Raw genomic sequence first — 21,301 nt, 5'->3', positions numbered from 1 at the left:
CCAGGCCAAACAGTCCCAACAATTGGTGCCCGGACTCTGGCTTGATGTTCATGATTGAGATCCAGAAAGATGTTCATATCTGGCGGGTGAGGGAAACCCACATCTCAAAGTACAAGAAGAGGGTACCTAGAAACACTACATGTGTAGGGCTAACTGTTCTAGGAATGCGAGACTCATTGGCAAAAATCAACATTTCTTTGCCCATCTCTAAAGTTATGTTGAGTTGCTGATGGTGAGCCACCAACTGAATGCACCTCTGTCTGTGTGGTGCAGGGACACGTGGATTGGACCTACCACTGAAACTGGCCTTAAGTCAAAGTTAACAAATATATTGCTGAATGTCAATCCAGAATGAAGAGCCAGGGCCATAGTCATGATGCGTTACCCTCTTCTTCTCCCTCCTCAGAAAGGTAATGGCGCAGTGGTATTATCACGATTGACATTATTATCAACCACAGTTTCATGGAACAGCATTAAAATCTTTTATCCAGTTTTTTATTGAATAAAATTCCACTGTCTGCTGTGATAGGACTCAACTCAGTCTCCAGAACATTACCTTGGTCTCTCAATGAATAGCCTAGTGTCCCTTAGGGAAGGAAATCCCCATCCTGATCTGGTCTGCCCTACATCTAACTCCACTCTCACAGCAATGTGCTTGAGTCTTAACTGGCCTCTGTATCGGCAACTAGGGATGGGCCCGGAGTTTTGGCCAAGACAGCAATGCCCATACCTAATGAATACATTTTTAAAAAAATCTGTTTGCTGCTTTCTTCACACCAATCACACTATCCTTTTCCAGCACTCAACTCATGGCAACTGATCCTTGCTTGTTCATTTCCGCAAACACTCAAGGTTCTGTCTTTTTTTCCCTTCTCTTCCTCACTGTATGTTGGTCCTTGGAACACAAGCAAACGCACATGGGCAGGCCATGAACTGTGATACTGAGAAATGCAGCAGCCAAAGTTTAGATCAAACTATCCACTTATTTGTTTTGTTAATATCTATTTGATAAGAGGAGAAAGTGAGGACTGCAGACACTGGTGATCAGAGATGAAGAGCGTGGTGCTGGAAAAGCACGGCAGGTCAGGCAGCATCTGAGGAGCAGGAGAATCAACATTTTGGGCATAAGCTCTTCATCAGGAAGCTCGAAACGTCGACTCTCCTGCTCCTGAGATGCTGCCTGACCAGCTGGGCCTTTCCAGCACCACACTCTTTGATTCTATTTGAAAAGAGTGTAATAGTTAATATGTAGATCCCTAAAGTAAAGCTGTGAGGTCTTTAACTGCACATATTAGGACAGTCTGTTCCTTGGTAGTTACAGCTTTAAACTTGCTCATCATTTGATTATGTAGCTTTCAAGTCAAAATTCCTGTGCTCCAATGTTTCAGACAGAATTTATTGTCTGACATGGTAGGAATGATAGCCCCCCTACTGCTCAACATCATGAGATGCTTTATCAAAATATCTGGCCATGGGCTTTCCAATTGCTGAAAGTCTGCTGCTTGACTGAAATCTGCTGGGAAGCCAACATTGCTAGAAGTGCTCCAAAGCAACCGCTTATAATCTAGAAGGGAAAATGAGTTTAGAGATTTTCGAAGCCTAAATGTTTCTCATATTTTTGCAACTTAAGCGGATAATTTAAGATTTTATAAATGCTACTAACATGGCGGGTGGACTATGACAAACATTTGCTCTTCGATTCTGCGAGAATAATGTATTTCATAAAGTTGTTTTCTTCCCTGCCCTCATTGTCATTATGCAACATTAGAGCCTAAACAAACAACCTGCTCCAAGCGTTAAGTCAGTGCTATTCTGAACTGATTGGCTGGATGTGAGAGAGAGTAGGACATCAGTGATTTGGTCTCCAAAGTTTCTGTGGGAATGCACTTGGCCCCTGGCCAGCTCATCCTTTTCTTCCCACCAGCTTTTATTCCCAAAGGACAAGGGTGTGGGATATTAGACTGGACCCTTTTCAAAAGAGCCTTTGATGAAATAAAGGCCGAGATATGGAGTGGCACTATGCAATCTGACCTCAAATGGGACAGCAGGATAAGTCTCCCTCTGGGTTGATCACTGGTGAGCATACGAAAAAAACCCAGTAACAAAAGGATAGGATTAATGATCATTCTCCTCCAGAAGAACAAAGCCAACTGGAGCATCCCTAACTTAGCACAGTCCATATCCACACAGGAGAAACCTCTGTCTGTGCAGCCAGCCTCCAAAATGTTGTTCCAATGAATTACTGGGGGTAGTGGGAGCCCTATCCATTCTGGCGGTGATGTAGCTAACACCCCAATCAACACTTCCCATCACCTAACAAGAATCCCCAACAAATTCCCATCTGCTCACATTCTGAGTTCAACGTCTGCAGTTATTTGGGATTACAGAAAGCCGACACTGATTGAGTTCGAAGTGTTGCGATGACTCTGACTTGTTGCAGAAGGGAAATCTCCCAAGTCAGAGGGGCCGTGGACACAGATAGAAGTTATTTTGTACCATGCTGCCAAGCAGAACCGTGATGATAATTCCCCGAAGTTGTTTCACCAGAAGAGAAGACATCCACTCAGAACTGTATAAATAGCTCATGCAGTAAGTTCATTGTTGGTCACTCACCTCTACAAATGTAGAACAAATACAACTCAGAAAGATGAAACAAAGGGCTCCATCTGCTGGCAGTAAGAGTTCAAGACAATGTCAGTGCTTTTTTTAAAATGCAAAATCAGCATTGCTGGCAAGTTTGGCATTTGTTACCATCCTGAAGTACCCTTAAGAAGGCAGCGATGAATCGGTTCTTGAACCACTGCAGTCCACGTGATGTAGATACACCCACCATGTATATGGAAGCTCCAGGATTTTGACTTGGCTAGAGTGAACAATCAGCGATATAATTCCAAATCTGGATGGAGTGTGACTGAAGACAGGTGCTGGTGTTCCCATGTGTGTACTGCCCTTGTCCCTCAAGGTGGTGCAGGTTGAGGGTTTGGAAGGATGTTCTGAAGCTGTCTTGAGGGTGATTTGTTGAAGAAATCTTAACTACAGTATACAATTCGGCAATTGTGCACAGTTGATTGAGGAAGTGAATGTTGGATGGAGTACCGCCGATCAAGTGTGCTGCTCTGTCCTGGATGGGGGTGAACATCTGGAGTGCTTTTGGAACCACAGTCATTGAGGCAAATGGAGAGCATGCAGCTAAAGTGTTGACTTGTCGTTGGTGAGGTGGACAGATTTTGAGCAGTCAAGAGATGAGTTATTCCCTGCAGAATTCCTAGCTTCTGATCTGGCCCTTTCACAGCCATTCGTACAGTAGGTGCAATGACGTTTCTGGTGTTAATAGGTGGGGAATTCAGTGCTGTTAAGACATTGAGTATCAAAGAAATATGGATTATTTGTTTCTGTTTGTTATGACCAGGTGAGGCGGGGTGAATTGGCTCCTCTCCATATGGGTTGCAGCAAAGATTAAGTTATTTTTAGCACATGGCTGTATATTTCTCCAATTAATGTGTGCTTAACTATTTCTCCTGTAAGCAATGAGCCATTACAACATTGACTTGAGTGAAAGAGAGAGCAATTTTATTACCTGCTAACCCAGAGAAAAATAATAAGGGCACAACATCAAGCATATGGACTCCATGCAGTCACATCAGCACTCCCGCCACCCCCACAACCTCTCTCACATACACACACGTACCAAGCTAAAAGCAAGATAAAACAAAAATATAGTTTTTTTAGTAAAAACTAAAAATGCTGGAAATCACAGCAGGTCAGGCTGCATCCAAGGAGAGAGAGCAAGCTCATGTTATGTGTCAAGATGACTCTTCATCAGAGCTCTGAAATGTTAGCTTTCTCTACCTCCACAGATGCGGTCTGACCCATTCGGATTTCCAGCATTTTTCTGTTTTCAGTACAGATTCCAGCTTCTGCAGTAAGTTGCTCCTTTACAGTTTTGAGTCCTTGATCATCCTCGAGGCATTAAGTTTTAGCTCAAAACCACGGTTGTCTACTTGGCTTCTTGGATCATCAGCTGGAGTAAAGGTCACGGTCACTTTTAAAGGTTGCAGCTGCTTGCTGTTTTCATTAGCAATCAGGTGGATTTCTCTGAGGAATAGAAAGAGAGTTTTCTCTCACCTGCTTCTGTTCTGCAGTCTAAAATCCATCTCTCCTGTTCTACCAAAGAAACTCTTCAAAATAGCAGCTGGTTGTACATATCCTCTCTGTTCAGGTTTGGTTTTTGGACTTAACAATTGCAGGAAGGTTTAAATTTCTCATAAGGATGTTAATGAGACACAAAATGAGGACTCTTGATGTTTCATTGCCTTTGGTTAAAATGTTAATTTCAATTCAAGCCATCTCTTGTTTAAGCTACATTGATTTTATTAAAGGTGGCTATTTTAAATTAGTTCTCTCAGTTCCTCTTTAAAACCATTCCAACATTTCAATGGAAACCAGGTATTAAACTGGATGATGGAATCTGAAGCTCATTAGCTCACATTTTGTGTCACTGTGATATGGCGTAGATGGTTATTGCTTCAGGTACTTGTACAGCCACAACTGGTAACTGCCACAAATCTGCCCAAGCCAGAATGTTGTTCGGGTCTTGCTGTATGAAGCTATGGAATATTTGAGCATCTCAGGAGTTCTGAATAGTGTTGAATGTCTCCACTTCTGATCTGGGAAAATTACTGATGAAACAGCTGAAAGTGGCTGAGGCCAGGACACTAACCTTAGAGGAGCTACCATAGTGATGTCCTGGCTCGAGATGATGGGCCTCCCACAACCAGAACCAATATCCTTCATGCGAAGGATTATTTCAGGCAGTGGAGACTTTTCCCCTCAACTCACATGGGCTTCATTTTCACTGGGGCTCCTTAAGTCACACTCAGTCAAATGCCGGGTTGGTGTCAAAGGGCAATCGTTCTCCACTTACCACAGGAGTTCACCGCTTTGATCCCCATTCAGGCCAAAGATGTACATCTCTATGACTCTGTAATAAAGCCAGGAGCTGAGTGGTCCAGGTAGAACCAAAACTGAATATCAGTGAGCGGTTTGTTGGGGAGTAAGTACTATTTGAGTCAGCACATCAATTCCTAATCAACCTGTCCAAGGATGTTGCAACACATCACTGAGGTACCTTTAACCCTGGCCTCCTAGCTCAGAAGTAAGGACACTACCACTGCCCCACAAAAGCCCTTGACGACACATTCCATGACTTTGTTAATGGTTGAGTACAGACCCTGATGGGGCCTAACTGGCTATATTCCAGTTGTGACCATTATTTCTGGAGCACAAGTCTTCAATACTTACAACTAGAATGTTGGAAGGACTCATAGATTTTGCTGTTTTTTACACAACCTTAATTAAGTTCCTAGCAGGCATGAGTACATATTGTTCTATTCAGAACTAATTGACAGTCCTACTCAAATGCCAGACAAGACTTTACTGCGGGGCTTGACTTTAGCATTAGGCTGTGCTATTCCTGGTGGGTTTACTTAATGTCAATGCTTCCTCAGCTCCCCTCGTTCCACCTCATCCCAGGTCCAAACCTCCAACTCAGCACTACCCTCCTGACCTGTCCCATCTGTCCATCTTTCTTCCCACCTATCCACTCCACCCTCCCCTCTGACCTATCACTTCCAAATGCATCGACCTATTGCTTTCCCAGCTACCTCCCCCCACCCCCACCTTCCTATTTACTTCTCAGCCCCCTTCTCCTCCACCCACCCCCTGACAATCCTGATGAAGAGTTTACGCTCAAAATGTCGATTCTCCTGCTGCTTGGATGCGGGCTGACCTGCTGTATTTTTCCAGTGCCACACATTTTAACAACGACGTAATGTCAATGTGACTGAAACAAGGAGAGTTTCATTCCCTTACCTTGATGAGCCAAAAACAAATTCTTTGTTTCTGAACATGGTGGACTGAACAAGTTTAACCACCAAAAGTGAACTATTTACGCTGTCAAATGAGATTTTATTTACTGAAATCAAGCAACAAGCAGTGGAAAATACATATATCGCAAATGTAATCTCACATACCTCATCAAACAGCTAAATAGCAATAATTTCTTCCAGGTACTGAATACTGCGCATTAACAACTGAAAACCAGAAAAAGACTGCTGTATTGTCAAAAAGATATCAGCAAAGTGTACAAGGTTAGTGGAATATAAGGAGGCTGTAGGAATTTCACCAACTGCTTTCAGGAAATGGCCAGGAAAATATGAGGATCTAATGGTTATTTATGAAAGAATATCATTGACCTGAATGAATGAATTGATCAGGGTAGAATCCAACAGTTAGTCCACCCCACTGGAGAATGATTTGACCCACTTTACATACATCTAGCTTTTATTATGTTCAATAGCTTTTGGAAATTTTGATATTTGCTGCTGCGTCAAAATTCTGAAACTCTGCTTAATAACAGTGTCCTTACACTGCAAGGCAGCTAACCACCATCTTTCCCTGGACAACAGGGACGTATAACAGGCCCAGTCCGCAACAGCCCTCCTCAAGAACAAATAAAAGAAATTACATCCTCAGTAGATCATAAAACTGAGCAAAGTAAGCTCATAAAAATAAAAATTCTCACCTCATGTGTAGTTTCTATTTTAACTAACTAAACTTTAGCACAATTTTCTTTCCTGGTTCAAGAGTCTGCAAATTTTGCTTTTGGGCTAAAAATCCATAAAGTGAGATCTTAAATTCAGTGCTTAACAGCAAAATGAAAACCCAAGTATAGCTTAATCCACACCGAATCAGTGCTAACAGCCCATATAATAATCATAATTATTTAACTAATTGAACCAAAAATGTTAACACGGACAGATGAAACTATCTTCGGGATATTGGACATCAACTTGATTTTGGAACCAGTTGTAGGAATTAGACAGAAGCAGAAAATCCAACTCCCCATCACTTACCAACAGGAACTGCTGTAGTGTTTGTCTGCTACAGTCACGACTGAATTAAATAATCTGTCTGAAGGTCTCTGTACCTAGCATAGAACAAAACATGCAGTAATCTCTCTGAAGGTGTTTCGACCCAGTACAGAACATCCAGTGAAATAATCTCTTTGTAAGCCTTTGTGTCTCATACAGAAAACATTCAATTAAATAAACAAATTACTGTAAACACTCAGCAGGCTTGGTGAAGCCTGTGGAGACAGATAAACAGTTAACATTTCAGGTCAATGACCTTTCTTCAGAACCAGCAGAAATCAGACATTCAACAGTTTTTAACTAAGCATAGAACTCCATCATAACTATAACTTCTTTTGTTCGGATAAAATGCTCTTGAACTGAAAGGTGGACTCGCTTCTTGAACTCTGATTTAGACTTTCAGCATCCACAAGTCTTTGAGTAAAGTTGTTCACTTGGGTGCTTCGATTTGATTTGATTTATTATTGTCACATGCACCTAGATAGAGTGAAAAGCTTTGTTTTGCGTGCAGTATAGGCAGATCATACCATACAAAGTGTGTAAGGGTAATAGAACAGAACGAGATATACATTACAGCTGCAGAAAAGATGCACAAAGAGCGAGATCAACATGAGATTTAAAATTTGAGATGTCCACTCAGCACTCTAATAACAGTGGGGGAGAAGCTGTTCTTGAACCTGTTGGTACGTGTGTTTAAACTTCTGCATCGTCTGCCTGATGGAAGAGGTTGGGAGAGATTACAACCAGGATGGGAGGGGTCTTTGTTGACGTTGGCAGTGAGATCTATGGATGGAGTCAATGGATGAGAGGTTGGCTTGTGTGATGGATTAGGCTGTGTTCACAACTCTCGATAGTTTCTTACAGTCTTGGGCAGAGCAGTTGCCATACCAAGTCATGATACACTCAGATAGAGTGCTTTCTATGGTGCATCTGTAAAAATTGGTAAGAGTCTTTACAGACATGTCAAATTTCCTTAGTCTCCTGAGGAAGTATAGGCGTTGTTGTGCTTTCTTGACCATTCATTGACATTGGTGGACCAGGACAGATAGCTGGTGATCGTCACATCTAGGAACTTGATGCTGTCGACCATCTCCACCTCAGCTCCAGAGACGGGCATATCCTTCACTCTCTCTCCTGAAGTCATCGACCAGCACTTTTGTCTTGCTGACATTGAGGGAGAGATTGTTATCTTTACACCATGCCACCAAGCACTCTATCCTTTTTCTGTATTGTTGTGTGCTGGGCACCATCATGTCAGTAAGTCATCTGAGTTAGAACAACAGTAGAATGGCAACGTCCACCCTGGTGCAAAATAAAGGAACATCCCAGCGCTAAGTGTGGTTCCTATGACCCACTGCAAAATGCGCGGCTTACTTGTTATCACATTAAAACCTATCTTAAAACTTTCAAATTATGTACGTTTTTGTTTCAGACCCAAATGTTTTTCTTGCAGGACAGTCAGTATATGTGAATAGTAGTGAACAAATAAACAACTAACAGGAGGCTGAGGCTCCACAAATATCCCTATCCACACCAAGGCAGAAAGACAACCTGAGGGATTTGAAACTATCTTCAGCCAAAACTGACAAGTGCATTATACACCTCTGCGTCGACCCGAGGTCCCCAGCACCTAAGTGCCAGTCTATAACCAATTTGATTCGCTCCACATGATATCAAGAAACAGCTGAAGACATTGGATACCACAAAAGTATGGGCCCCAACAACATTCCAGCAATAGTCCACAAAACTTGCCCTCCCCAACTAGCTGTACCCATAACTAAGCTGTTCCAATACAGCTATAATATAGGCATTTAATTGAATGTGAAAAATTGATGAGGTACACCCCTGTGCACAAAAGGCAGGACAAATCCAACATGACCAATTACTGCCCTGTCTGTCTACTCTCCATCATCTGCAAAGGGATCACCAAGCAGCACTACAAAGGACTGCACACTGACACTCTGTTTGGGTTTTGCCAGGACCATCTGGATCCTGACCTCATTACAGATTTGATCCAACCATGGACAAAACAGATGACCTCCAGAGGTTAGGGGAGAGCAACAGCCAATGACATCAAGACAGCACTTGACTGAGTACCGAATCCAGGAGCCCTTGGTAAAGTGGAATCAATGGGAATCAGGGGGAAAACTCTCTGCTGGTTGGAGTCATACCTGATACATAGGAAGATGTTTATGGCTGTTAGAGGTCAGTCATCTCAGCTCCAGGACATCTCTGCAGGAATCCCTCAGGGTAGTGGGCTAGGCCCAACCATCCTCAACAGCTTCAGTGATGTTCCCTCCATCATGAGGTTAAAACTGGATGTTCGCTGATGTTCAATACTTTTTGTGATTCCTCAGAGAATGAAGTGGTCCATATGCAGCAAGATCTGGACCATATCCAGGCTGGGGTTGATTAGTGACAGGTAACTATCGTGCCACACAGGTGCCAGGCGATGACCATCCCCTAAGAACAAAGTTAACCATTGTCCCTTGCTCCATTCATTCCCCACAGGTTGACTCAAAAAGGCAGCAGTACATACTATCTACAAGATGTCCTGCAGAAACTGAACCAAGGTTCTTCTCGTAGCACCTTCCAAACATGTGAGCCCTGTCACTTAGAGGGACAAGGGCAGACGTATAGGAACACCATCAACAAGTCCCTCTCAAGACACTCCCTATCCTGATTTGAGAACAGATTGCCGTTCCATCAATGTTGCTTGGCCACTCTCTAACAGCACTATCGGTGTCCCTACAAACCAAGGACAGCAGCAGATCAAGATGACAGCTCACCAACCCCTTCTCCAGGACAATTAGCAATGGGTAATAAACCAATAAGAGACGGTAGTATTTTACAGCTTTTGAGATGTGATCAGTTGATTTCAAAGCAATGCCCATGATAAAAATTCAACTTCTACTAAGAAATGAAGCTGGTCATTCTTTATCTGCTGTAGAACAACTTTTACTTTTCAGTTCTATTTAAATGGATTTAAAGATCTAACACTAACACTCAAACAAAGTTCCTAGACATGACTTCTAAGTAGCATTATTAGCATACCAATGGAGAGTTCAGTTAAAAACACGCTTGCCTGTACAAAAATGTAAATCACTGTATAAAGTAATGGAAGACACTTACTGTGACATAGACTGGCTGAGGAAACTTCTGTTTCCGACACCACTCAAGTAGTATCATTTTGGGTGTGATTTGAGGTGGGTATTCACGCCTGGAGGAGGCAACATAAATTAGTGACTAGAAATGTGAATGGTACAAAATGACTTTATACTGACCCCATCTCAATTTGCTGGATTGACAAAAATAAACTAAATAGTTTCAATAAAACATTTGTTGAACGGATAATTCCTTGGGTATTGACTTAGATTTGGAGCAGAGCTTAAAGAAAGGATATCTGGTGGAGGACCGATGATGCTGGATTATGGCTGTTTTGCAGTTACCTGCTCAGTCAGCACACTCACATTCTTTGGCAAATGATTGTGGCTGCAGGTCTCATTAAATGGTATTTAAAGCTGCCAGTTGGCTTCTGCGGCCAGTTGGAAAACATGGAGCATGATGGAAAAGTGGTTAGTGGACAACTGCCACTGGCAGCAGCTCCTTCTACATTCCGTGAGCCGTTTTTCTTGATTTGTTTTGTCCTGGGTTCACTCAAGCTTTTCCTTCCCAGAACACACATTGTAATCCCTGACTCAATGCATTCTGTATTCCAGCCATGATCGATGTGCAATAAGTCAGAACATCATTACTCCCTCTGTGTACAACAGGCTGTGGAAAGGATTCTACACTGCAAGGCCAGGGAAGAGCTTTCCCGATATGTATGTATGTTTGCGCGCGTGTGTAATTCCTGTGAAATTTCCATCTCGACAGCTTATTAAATTTGAACCTATGACTCAGCCATAGGCTACATTGCCTCACATGGAATCATATTTCCTTATCCAGGCACCACCTATATCGAGGTTCATGAGAAGAATGTCTCAATTGTAACTGATAGGCCTTTGGTCAGGAGCCAAAGCCAGGAGCTGTATATTACTTCTGTATAAGTCTGTTACGGTTAGTGGTTGGTGCAGTTCACAGACCTTCCTGCACGAGACTGAAGCCCCCATTGTGTTGATCTTCAGTCACTCCTTCCAGCAGTAGTTGCTGCACAGTGATTAGTAAACCCTGAAGGTCCCTCATGCCCAAACCGCTACCCCCCCCCAACGTCACCACCACCCTCCTTGCCCAGACCCAGAGAACCCAAGTGGGAGAGCCATTAAGTTAGCAAACTTTTTGTGCAGTTAGAGAAGGCAGTTTAATCTATGACCTTCCTATACCTCATCTACTTAATAAACAAACACACTGAGGCATCCCTGTTAACATAACATTTACCTATTCTAATCAAAATAATCATTGTCCTTCTAGCGTCTGAAAGAAACCGGTTTTGAACCCATTCTCTTAGTCTTTTTTTTAAAGATTAGATTAGTTTCCCTGCAGCGTGGAAACAGGCCCTTCGGCCCAACAAGTCCACTTTTGTCCTGGCTCACTCACATTATGAAAAATTACTATAAGAACAAGTGACAGTAGGTGTAGCTCTTAAAAGGCAGAAGATCATAGGATGACAAGGTTCTCCTGATTCAGGAAGGATTACTCATCAACAACTAAACATCTTCACAGTTTACCCAGACTATGGCGAGGAAATCGGTTCTTCAGATAAGATTACACTTTCCTACATCTCACTAAGTTAAGACAAAGTGCTTTGAGTTAATACATAGAGCTAAAAATACTAAAACTTGATAAATATACATTAGGAAATCAGGGGAATCTAATTATGCATAAGGCTTCAAACCTGATAGATGTTTTCCTGTTAGTCATTGAAATGTGATCAGCTACAAAATCAATTGGATCACTGCTTGTTTATTACCATGAGCAGAGTGAAGAAAGTTAAAGATAGCAGCAAAATCCTGGAGAATTCCCCGTCCAATCAATTAACTCAAGATATCTGATTAGGATTTCAAATGGACTTCCATCAGAATGTCCTGTTGGCAATGGGCAGAATATATCTCACAGATTTTGCAATACAAAGTTTGATTTAAATCTGACGAATGACAGGATAAAACTGTATTAAAGCTATTAAATAAATTGATACCAGAGGACCACCCTGAAGAAAAAAATGCATTTGCATTGGACATCCCAAACATTCTCTTATTGCACTGTAATAATCGTGATTGTACGGAGTCCTTACTTGTTGAACCTGACTGCCATTTGTATGGTATCAGGTGATCCGTTATCTCCAGGCAAATGTTCGGACTTCTCTTGATTTATTGTGTTTAACATGTCCCTCTTTGCTTCCATGCAAGCCTTGGCTTCTTTATAATACACATCCATTTCAAAAGCCTCACTGTGCACAGGAAGAAAGCAGCAACGGTTATCAAACGTGAGTCGCAAAACCGGAATGAGATTTAACAATTTACATTCCAAACATTCCTAACCCTAACCTGGCAGAGTTTGCGCCAATACCTGCGGGACAGGGGAAATCGTAAGCCAAAAGTATTTTCATTGTTAGATATATTTTGGAGTTATCACATTAGTCCTATGACAGAGTTGTTAGCGACGGTGTTGCACTCCAGGATTAAGACAAACAATCTTGGGGCATCACTCTGGCTTTCGTACCTGAACATTGTGACTACAAGCCCTACTCCAGGACTTGTGCACATAATTTAGACTCACACTGGAGTAATCGGAAATGAGGAATGACAGGATTAAGAGTAGCTCTTCATATTCCTGAAGAATTGAAGCAGGATGTGGTTGAGTTGTTATCCATGTGAAGCCAACATCACAGTAAAACGAGGCAGGAGGTTCTGCCAAGGGAGCTTGAGAAGGTCGGGTTCAAATTAATGAGAAAAAATTCATGACTTGGTTGGTATTTCCGAGCAAACTGGCACAGGATTAAATAAATCATGGCTGAAAATGTGGCACAATGTGCAAGACAGGGATGATAATTCAGGGGACGCTAACACCAGCAATCAGGATAGGGTCGATTTAAACTAATTTGGGATTAGAGTCCTGTTTAATTAAATGACAGGGATTCAAACTAAAACAAATTGTGTATGTGTTTGGGGGAGATGTGAAAAAGTTCCGATGAAAACCTATTTATAAACGTAAAGAGAAAATTCAACAGCAAAACAGCTTGGATAAAGATAGGCAGATTATCACAGGAAAGAGCAGAGATTAACAGTGATGGAGTTCCAGTGAGTAAAACTAAATCGGGAGAGGGGGATGATAAAAAGTTGAAGTTATCATTGTTTTATTTCCGTGGGCAAAGCAGTTGTAATGCACAAAGGTAAATCCATCTGATAGCCATTGGATCGATGTGGTAGGATGGGGACCTCACTGAGAATTAAATATTCCAGTAATCTTGGTGTGGCAAGAATACAAAAGACTGAAGACAGTGGGAGAGGACTAATCCTGGCAGTAAGGCCTGGTGACATGGCAGTAGTAAGGAAGGATGGTGACTCAGAGAAACAGGATGTAGAGTCAATGAGAGGAGGTGAATGATAAGGGGTGGAAAACACAGCTGTTAAACTTTGGCTACAAGAACAGGTCAGGGGCTAGGAATTCTGCATTATGGAACTCACCTCCTGACTACTCCAAGCCTGTCCAACATCTACAAGACACAAGTCAGGGATGTGATGAAATAGTGCCTACTTGGTTGAGTTCAACTCGGAACAACACTCAAGAAGCTTGACACAATCAAGATAAAGCAGCCAGCTTGACTGGTGTCAGATCCCAAACATTCACTCCCTCCGCTACTGATGCACATAGCAGCAGAGTGTACTATTTGCTAGATGCATTGCAGAAATTCACCAAGGCTCCTTGCTGTTCTCGAACAGTCCTAACCCATGGCCGCTACTGTTTATAAGGACTAGGGCAGCAGATTGACTGAAACACCAGCACCTGCAATTCCCTTCCAAGCCTCGCACCATTCTGACTTGAAAATATATCACCGTTCCTGCCCTGTCACTAGGTCAAATTCCTGCAACTCCCTGCCTAACTGCATTGTGGGACTACCTACATCAAATGCAGTAACTCAAGAAGGGAGCTCAAGGCAATTAATAAATTAGCAATTAGCTTTAATCAATCACAGCAGCTTATAACAAAGCAAATGTAAAAAAAAACTTTCATGGGGAATATTAGCATCACTGGCAAAATTTACAGTCCATACCTTGATGCCCTTGAACTCATTGGCTCTTTATGCTATTTTGGAGTGGGTTAAAGGCAGGACCAGGCAAGGTTGGCAATTTTCCTTCTCAGTCGCAATTGCTGTAGTCTAAAGTCTTCCTCCTCATTATTCACCACATCACCATATTGTTGTGTCATCTGTACACTTACTGATTACACCTCCTCCATTCTTGTCTAGATCTTAAAAATGTGCATGATGAACAGCAAGGGGCCTAATACTGAATCCTGTGCTCCACCACTAAGACACAGGCTTCTAGCCATAAGTACATCTTTTGATCATCACTCTCTGCTTCTGTCCATGAAGCCAATTTTGGATCCAATTTGCCAACCACGTTTATAATCTTTGGGATTGAGAAGAATGAGAGTTATTTCACAAAACATAAAAATATCTGTGAAGGCTCAACAGGGTAAACATGGAGAACTGAGGTTTCCCATTTGTGAAGTCTCAACAAATACACATGGTTGCAACATAAGGACAGATTTTGCAGTCATTGATTTTATTGCTGTTTGTTGGCTTATTCTGTGTGTGCAAACTGACAGCTGCATTTCCCTATCCTGTATATTTACAGAGACTACATTTCAAAGGCAAAGCACTGGCTGCAAGTTACTTGAGGACATCTGAAGAATGTGCCGTGTTACCTCAGTGCAAGTTGTTCCACTGGAAAATGCTCTCTTCAGACCAAAACTCACCTTGGAAGGACAAAAATGCATAATTTTATTTTTGGTGTTTTATTTCAGCCGGAATGGAAATACAGGAGGAACACATCGGTATTTGCTGTCTCAGCAGGAAAATGTTCAAATTGGAAATTCAGATGTAAACTGCCTGCAATTTGCTGTCTCCAAAGAGGAAGATTTTGGGCAGTGCTACTGCTGGGACATTTACCAGCAGCAGAAGCTTCAACGTTCATATCCTAGTCCTGTCAAACATGCAGTTATTTATTTAGGTTTCTGCAGTAGATTGGGAAACTCTTTTTAGTCTGCGTCTGAAACTGAATGGAAACTTTAAAAATGAGCAACTCCAACTTATTTTCTTTGGACTTACTGATCCATTTAATTTTACCTGACAGAACTACAATTTAGTCCTAATCAAAGTCACAATATAAATATACGGAGGAAATGTTTTGATAAGTTCTCCAGAAAATTTCAAGGATGATTAAAAATCAATTTTTTTTCCCTCATTGCTGACACAGCCTGATGGATTTGAAAAAAAAAAATTGGGTGCAATAGGGTAGCACTGAACACCTCTGAGTTAAATAGAATGTACAGCCAGTAGATTGGAAAAAGAGTTTTCCATTAGCAAAGTTTTAAAAAAAATTCCATCTAGTCCTGTTTATACATAAATGATCTGGAAGAGGGCACTGTTGGTATGATCAGCAAGTTTGCAGATGATACAAAGATTGGTGGAGTAGCAGAAAGCATAAAGGACTGTCAAAGAATACAGGAGGATATAAATAGACAGGAGAGTTGGGCGGAAAAGTGGCAGATGGTTTTCAATCCAGACAAATGTGAGGTGATGCATTTAGGCAACTTATTCTAGAGCCGATTATACAATGAATGGAAGAGCCTTGGGAAAAGTTGATGGGCAGAGAGATGTGGGAGTGCAGGTCCATTGTACCCTGAAGGTTGCTGCACAGGTGGATAGAGTGGTCAAGAAGGCATATAGTATTCTTGCCTTCATTGGATGGGGTATTGAGTATAAGAGCTGGCAAGTCATGTTAAAATTGTACAAGACATTGGTTCAGCCGCATTTAGAATACTGTGTATGGTTCTGGTCGCCACATTATCAAAAGGATGTGGACGCTTTGGAGAGGGTGCAGAGAAGGGGTACGAGGATGTGGCCTGGTATGGAAGGTGCTAGTTATGAAGAGAGGTTGAGTAGGTTAGGTTTATTTTCATTAAAAAAAGGAGATTAAGGGGGGACCTGATTGAGGTTTACAAAATCATGAAGGGTATAGACAGGGTGGATAGAGACAAGCTTTTTCCCAGGGTGAAGGATTCAATAATGAGAGGTCATGCTTTCAAGTTGAAAGCTGGAAAGTTTAAGGGGGGGGTACACGCGGCAAGTACTTCACACAGAGGATGGTGGATATCTGGAATGCACTGCCAGCAGAGGTGGTAGAGGCAGGCACGGTAGATTCATTTAGGATGCGTCTGGACAGATGCATGAGTAGTTGGGGAGCAGAGGGATACAGATGCTTAGGAATTGGGCAACAGGTTTAAGACAGTAGATTTGGATCGGCTCAGGCTTGGAGGGCCGAAGGGCCTGTTCCTGGGCTATAAATTTTCTTGTTCTTTGTTCTTTTAAGACTTTTGAAGTCTTTAGTGTGAAATACCTCAGGGTTTCCTCTATTCCTTCCAATATGGTCATTTGGTCATGTCTTAGGTCAACATTTAAAACTGTCCCTTGAAACAGTTCATCTGGAAACTGCATGTGTAAACCATTGCCTGTTACACTGCTGTTACAAGGTCTGGTAAGTCCTGGTGTTAAACAGTGAACATTTAAAGCTCCCTCCCAATAGGAGAAATAGGAGCAGGAGTAAGAGTAGGCCATTTGGCCTGTCGAGCCCACTCTGCCATTCAATAAGATCATGGCTAGTCTTTGCGTGGACTCAGCTCCACTGACCTGCCCGCTCACCATACCCCTTAATTCCTCTACTGTTCAAAGATCCACGCATCTTTGCCTTAAAAACATTCAATGAGGTAGCCTCAACTGCTTCACTGGGCAGGGAATGCCACAGATTCACAGCCCTTTGCGAAGTTCTTTTGCAGCTCAGTCCTAAATCTTGTGCCCCCTTATTTTGAGGCTATGCCCCCTAGTTCTAGTTTCACCCACCAGTGGAAACAACCCCCCCTGCTTCTATCTTAGCTATTCCCTTCATGATTAGATTAGATTCCCTACAGTATGGAAACAGGCCCTTCGGCCCAACAAGTCCACACCGACCCTCCAAAGAGCAACCCACGCAGACCCATTTCCCTCTGACTAATGCACCTAACACTATGGGCAATTTAGCATGGCTAATTCGCCTAACCTGCACATCTTTGGACTGTTGGAGGAAACCCACGCAGACACGGGGAGAATGTGCAAACTCCACACAGACAGTTGCCCGAGGCAGGAATTGAACCCGGGTCCCTGGCGCTATGAAGCAGCAGTGCTAACCACTGAGCCACCGTGACGCTATGTTTCTATAAGAGATACCCCCTCCCTCCAAATGAGTATCGTCCCAATCTACTCAATCTCTCCTCATAAGCTAACCCTCTCAATTCCAGAATCAACCTAATGAACTTCCTAAACTTCCTTTTAACCTCACACACCTTAGCATCCACTCAGCAACAAGATAGATCCCTCTGCTTATGCTATTTAACACTACTAAGTTACTAGAAGGTTGCTGTTTACTGACTGTTGCTGACTTCGTAGGCAGCTTATTCTATGAAAAGTCAACAGGGGGAGAAATGGCATGTGGTAAAGGCATTAGTTTCAGCTGCAAAGGTTCCGCCTGGGACCACTTACTGACAGTTATCATTCTCCTTGGAGAAGGTAAAGAGGAGATTTGATGGAAGTTTTCAATGTGAAAAGAAAGGTCAGACCTCGAGGAGTTGTGGTGTCGAAGGCACAGCCTGGAAGTGTAGTGCTGGCAGGTTCAAAGGATATTGGATGATTGTACAAGACAGGAAAATGGCATCAAATCATCAACCTCCTTCAGAGAGTCAATGTAGGAATCCCAGGCTGAATGGCATTCTGCTGCACTATAACAGGTTATTGTTTGCCTAATACAGAGTTCAGGTCCTGCTTTTTTTGCTTCATAATGTAATCTTGTTTAGAACTATACCTTCTGATTACAATAATGATGTGAACTTTCGTGTAAACTTGGATGAGGGACAGTAGCAACGGCCTGTTGCATGTACAGAGACTGAATCAACGCAACGTAGGACAAGAAAAGCTGTTGTCTCTGACCCATGGAAGGGTAGACCGACCCTCAACAAGAGGCCCAATTGACTCTGTGCCTTCAGAAAGCAACTCTGTTAACTCAGTGTCAGTGAGAAACATAAACCCACTTTAGAATAGTGCATACACTGTCACTGTTTAACTTAGAAGGTGCTCACACAAGCTAACACCAATTGCAGACAGCAAGACAACAAGGAAAGGGCAACACAGCCAGTGGCTGTGGACACCTTTGTTTTGGAATCATTCCAAAATGGTTATGTGCCTTTGGACTGCATTGTCTCACCATGAGCAGCAGCAGCACTATCTAGGTTGACTGGCTGGGCTGGACAGAGGGAAAAGGACAGCAAAGGTGCCAGCTCACCAGAGATTTTGCTGCAAGGGAATATGGTGAGGACCTTTGATAGGGCAAGGAACAGAGAAAAAATGAAGAATACAGATTCACAAATGCTTAGTGCATTAGGTGTCCTGCCAGATAGCCTGCAGTCACTCTCATGGCTCTGCCCCAGAGTGGCAATTCTCATTGTTCACCACTGCTCCTCCACAAAGGCCCTTGCTACTGTCCCTCATCCAAATCTACACTAAAGGTCACATCATTACAATAAACAGAAGATATAGTCCTGTAACATCATTAATTACATTATGAAGCAAAAAAAGCAGGACCAGAAATCTGTATTAGGCAAACACCAAAGGCTGCTTTGCTTCCCTCTACACCAACTTAGACTGCAATTCTATATCTGTGCCATTAGGTGGCAAGCTTAGTTGACCAATGTAGTCATGATCTGGAGATGCGGTGTTGGACTGGGATGTACAAAGTTAAAAATCACACAACACCAGGTTATAGTCCAACAGGTTTAATTGGAAGCATTAACCTTCGGAGCACTGTTCCTTCATCAGGTGGTTGTGGAGTACACGATTGTGGGACACAGAATTTATAGCAAAAGTTTACAATGTGATGTAACTGAAATTATACATTTTTCAATCTATAATTTCAGTTACATCACACTGTAAACTTTTGCTATAAATTCTGTGTCCCACAATCGTGTACTCCACAGCCAGCTGATGAAGGAGCGGCGCTCCGAAAGCTAATGTTTCCAATTAAACCTGTTGGACTATAACCTGGTGTTGGGTGATTTTTAACATCATCAATGTAGAAATGTTTTTTAATAAGTGAATGTAGAAATGTTAGTTGCCAGTAATAACTGCACAAATCAACAACTCCAAACCCATCTCCACCAATCCTCAAATTAGAAATTGATTTTGCAGTTATCAGAGCAAATTATGAATTAATCAGCATTGATTCTTTTAATGTCTGGTGAGGCCAATTATTTTCTTTCTAGTTTTCCATTTCAGAGCTTACTGCAGTTTGTAACTATATTTTTCTAGGGAATACAGCAACTGTAATACAACTTATTATTACCCTAATGCCATTAACAGCTGAATACAAAAGAAAATCAGGTCGTTGTGAATTCAATAAAACATGGGAGCACTATCAGTGTGAGTCACACCAACATTAAATGCAACTCTACAGATCAGGACACTGTATGAGACACCAAACAGTTTGGCTTGGACCACATACCTCAATTCATTAGAGAACTATATGTGAGTTGAGACAATTCAAGATTTAAAATTATTTTAAAGGTAAAATCTTACAAGACTAGGATTCTCTGTGACAAAGATGAAAGTGAGGCCTGCAGATGCTGGAGTTCAGAGTGGAGAGTGTGCTGCTGGAAAAGCACAACATGTCAGGCAGCATCTGAAGAGCAGGAGAACCAACGTTTCAGGCAAAAGCCCTTAATCAGAAACGGCATGAATACCATTTCACAAATGCTTAGTGCATTAGGCGTCCTGCCAGATAGCCTGCGGTCACTCCTGATGAAGGGCTTTTGCCCAAAACATTGATTCTCCTGCTCCTCAGATGCTCTTCTCAGTGACAAAGCCTGCTGGCAATTTGTATTTAGTTTGAGTCTATTGTCTCTTGATGTTGAAAGGGTAGTCATGCAGAAATGCAGTAAAATGCAAGTTTTGTCATCTCCCAAGGAGAGCTTATTGTACCTGAGGTGTCAAATTGTCATTTCCTTTTTTTATATATAGGAGCTGACAGGCTTTGTATTCACAGCAAATTGTTCTCTTCTGATTTCAGTTTCCAAAATTTGCAGTCTTTGATTTTACTTCTTTAGCTGATAAAACCCTGCATGGTTAGTTACAGTGTAACCAGCTGGGCACCTCAGTCTAAAGAGCCAAACAACTTACAGCATGATAACCCAATTGAAAAAGGCATCTATGACACTATAATGTGCAGTTGTCCTTTGATCCAACTGAAAGTCGGTCAGTTGATCACCCTCCAGTGTTTTGGAACGCATGTGTTGTTAGGATATTTGACTTGTTGACCTAAATGACTTGTGGCAAGGTTACGCGAAACAATTTCCAGTGTAGAAAAAAATCCAGATCTACCACCTCAAGTTTAGATTACTACTAGAATGCTTTTGGAGCATCACTAGGTCATTAATATGCTAATTTATTAAAACAGGTAAAAGAAATCTGCAATTGGAGGCTTTAAAAGTGCAGCAGTGCCAAAATAATTAAACTAACATCCCAACAGGTTGTGACAGCAACATCAGAATATCACAAATTGATCGTCATGAGCTAACTTGCCCCCTTTTTTTTTAGGAGAAAGTGAGGTCTGCAGATGCTGGAGATCAAAGTTGAAACTTTATTGCTGGAACAGCACAGCAGGTCAGGCAGCATCCAGGGAACAGGAGATTCGACGTTTCGGGCACAGGCCCTTCTTCAGGAATGAGCAGAGAGTGTTCAGCAGGAGAAGATAAAAGGTAGGGAGGAGGGACTTGGAGGAGGGGCGTTGGAAATGTGATAGGTGGAAAGAGGTCAAGGTGAGGGTGATAGGTCGGAGTAGGATGGAGGCGGAGAGGTCAACAAGAAGACTGCAGGTCAGGAAGGCGACGTGGTCGACGGTGCCCTCCACCGCATCTCCTCCACTTCCAACTCCCCTCCTCCAAGTCCCTCCTCCCTACCTTTTATCTTCTCCTGCTGAACACTCTCTGCTCATTCCTGAAGAAGGGCATGTGCCCGAAACGTCGAATCTTCTGTTCCCTAGATGCTGCCTGACCTGCTGTGCAGTTCCAGCAATAAAGTTTCAACCAGTTACTACAGCTAACAGGTTCGTGATGCCAACATTGTTGGC

General features: G+C 42.4%; 1 protein-coding gene across 1 annotated transcript in view; it reads right to left on the bottom strand.

The window, feature by feature from the left end:
• The window catches only part of dus2 (dihydrouridine synthase 2), a 116,412-nt gene that overhangs the window by 9,347 nt on the left and 85,764 nt on the right, over nucleotides 1-21,301 (bottom strand). Inside the window, exons 14-16 of the mRNA XM_043707033.1 lie at nucleotides 12,163-12,318; nucleotides 10,065-10,152; nucleotides 6,915-6,988 (exon numbers count right to left, since the gene is read on the bottom strand). Coding sequence (XP_043562968.1) covers nucleotides 6,915-6,988; nucleotides 10,065-10,152; nucleotides 12,163-12,318 — 318 coding nt within the window. The remainder of the gene's footprint in view (nucleotides 1-6,914; nucleotides 6,989-10,064; nucleotides 10,153-12,162; nucleotides 12,319-21,301) is intronic.

The sequence above is a fragment of the Chiloscyllium plagiosum genome, chromosome 17 (genome assembly GCF_004010195.1).
Source record: "Chiloscyllium plagiosum isolate BGI_BamShark_2017 chromosome 17, ASM401019v2, whole genome shotgun sequence".
Classification (NCBI taxonomy): domain Eukaryota; kingdom Metazoa; phylum Chordata; class Chondrichthyes; order Orectolobiformes; family Hemiscylliidae; genus Chiloscyllium; species Chiloscyllium plagiosum.
The sequence above is the reverse complement of the archived record's forward strand: the minus strand, read 5'-3'. Positions and strand labels throughout refer to the sequence as shown.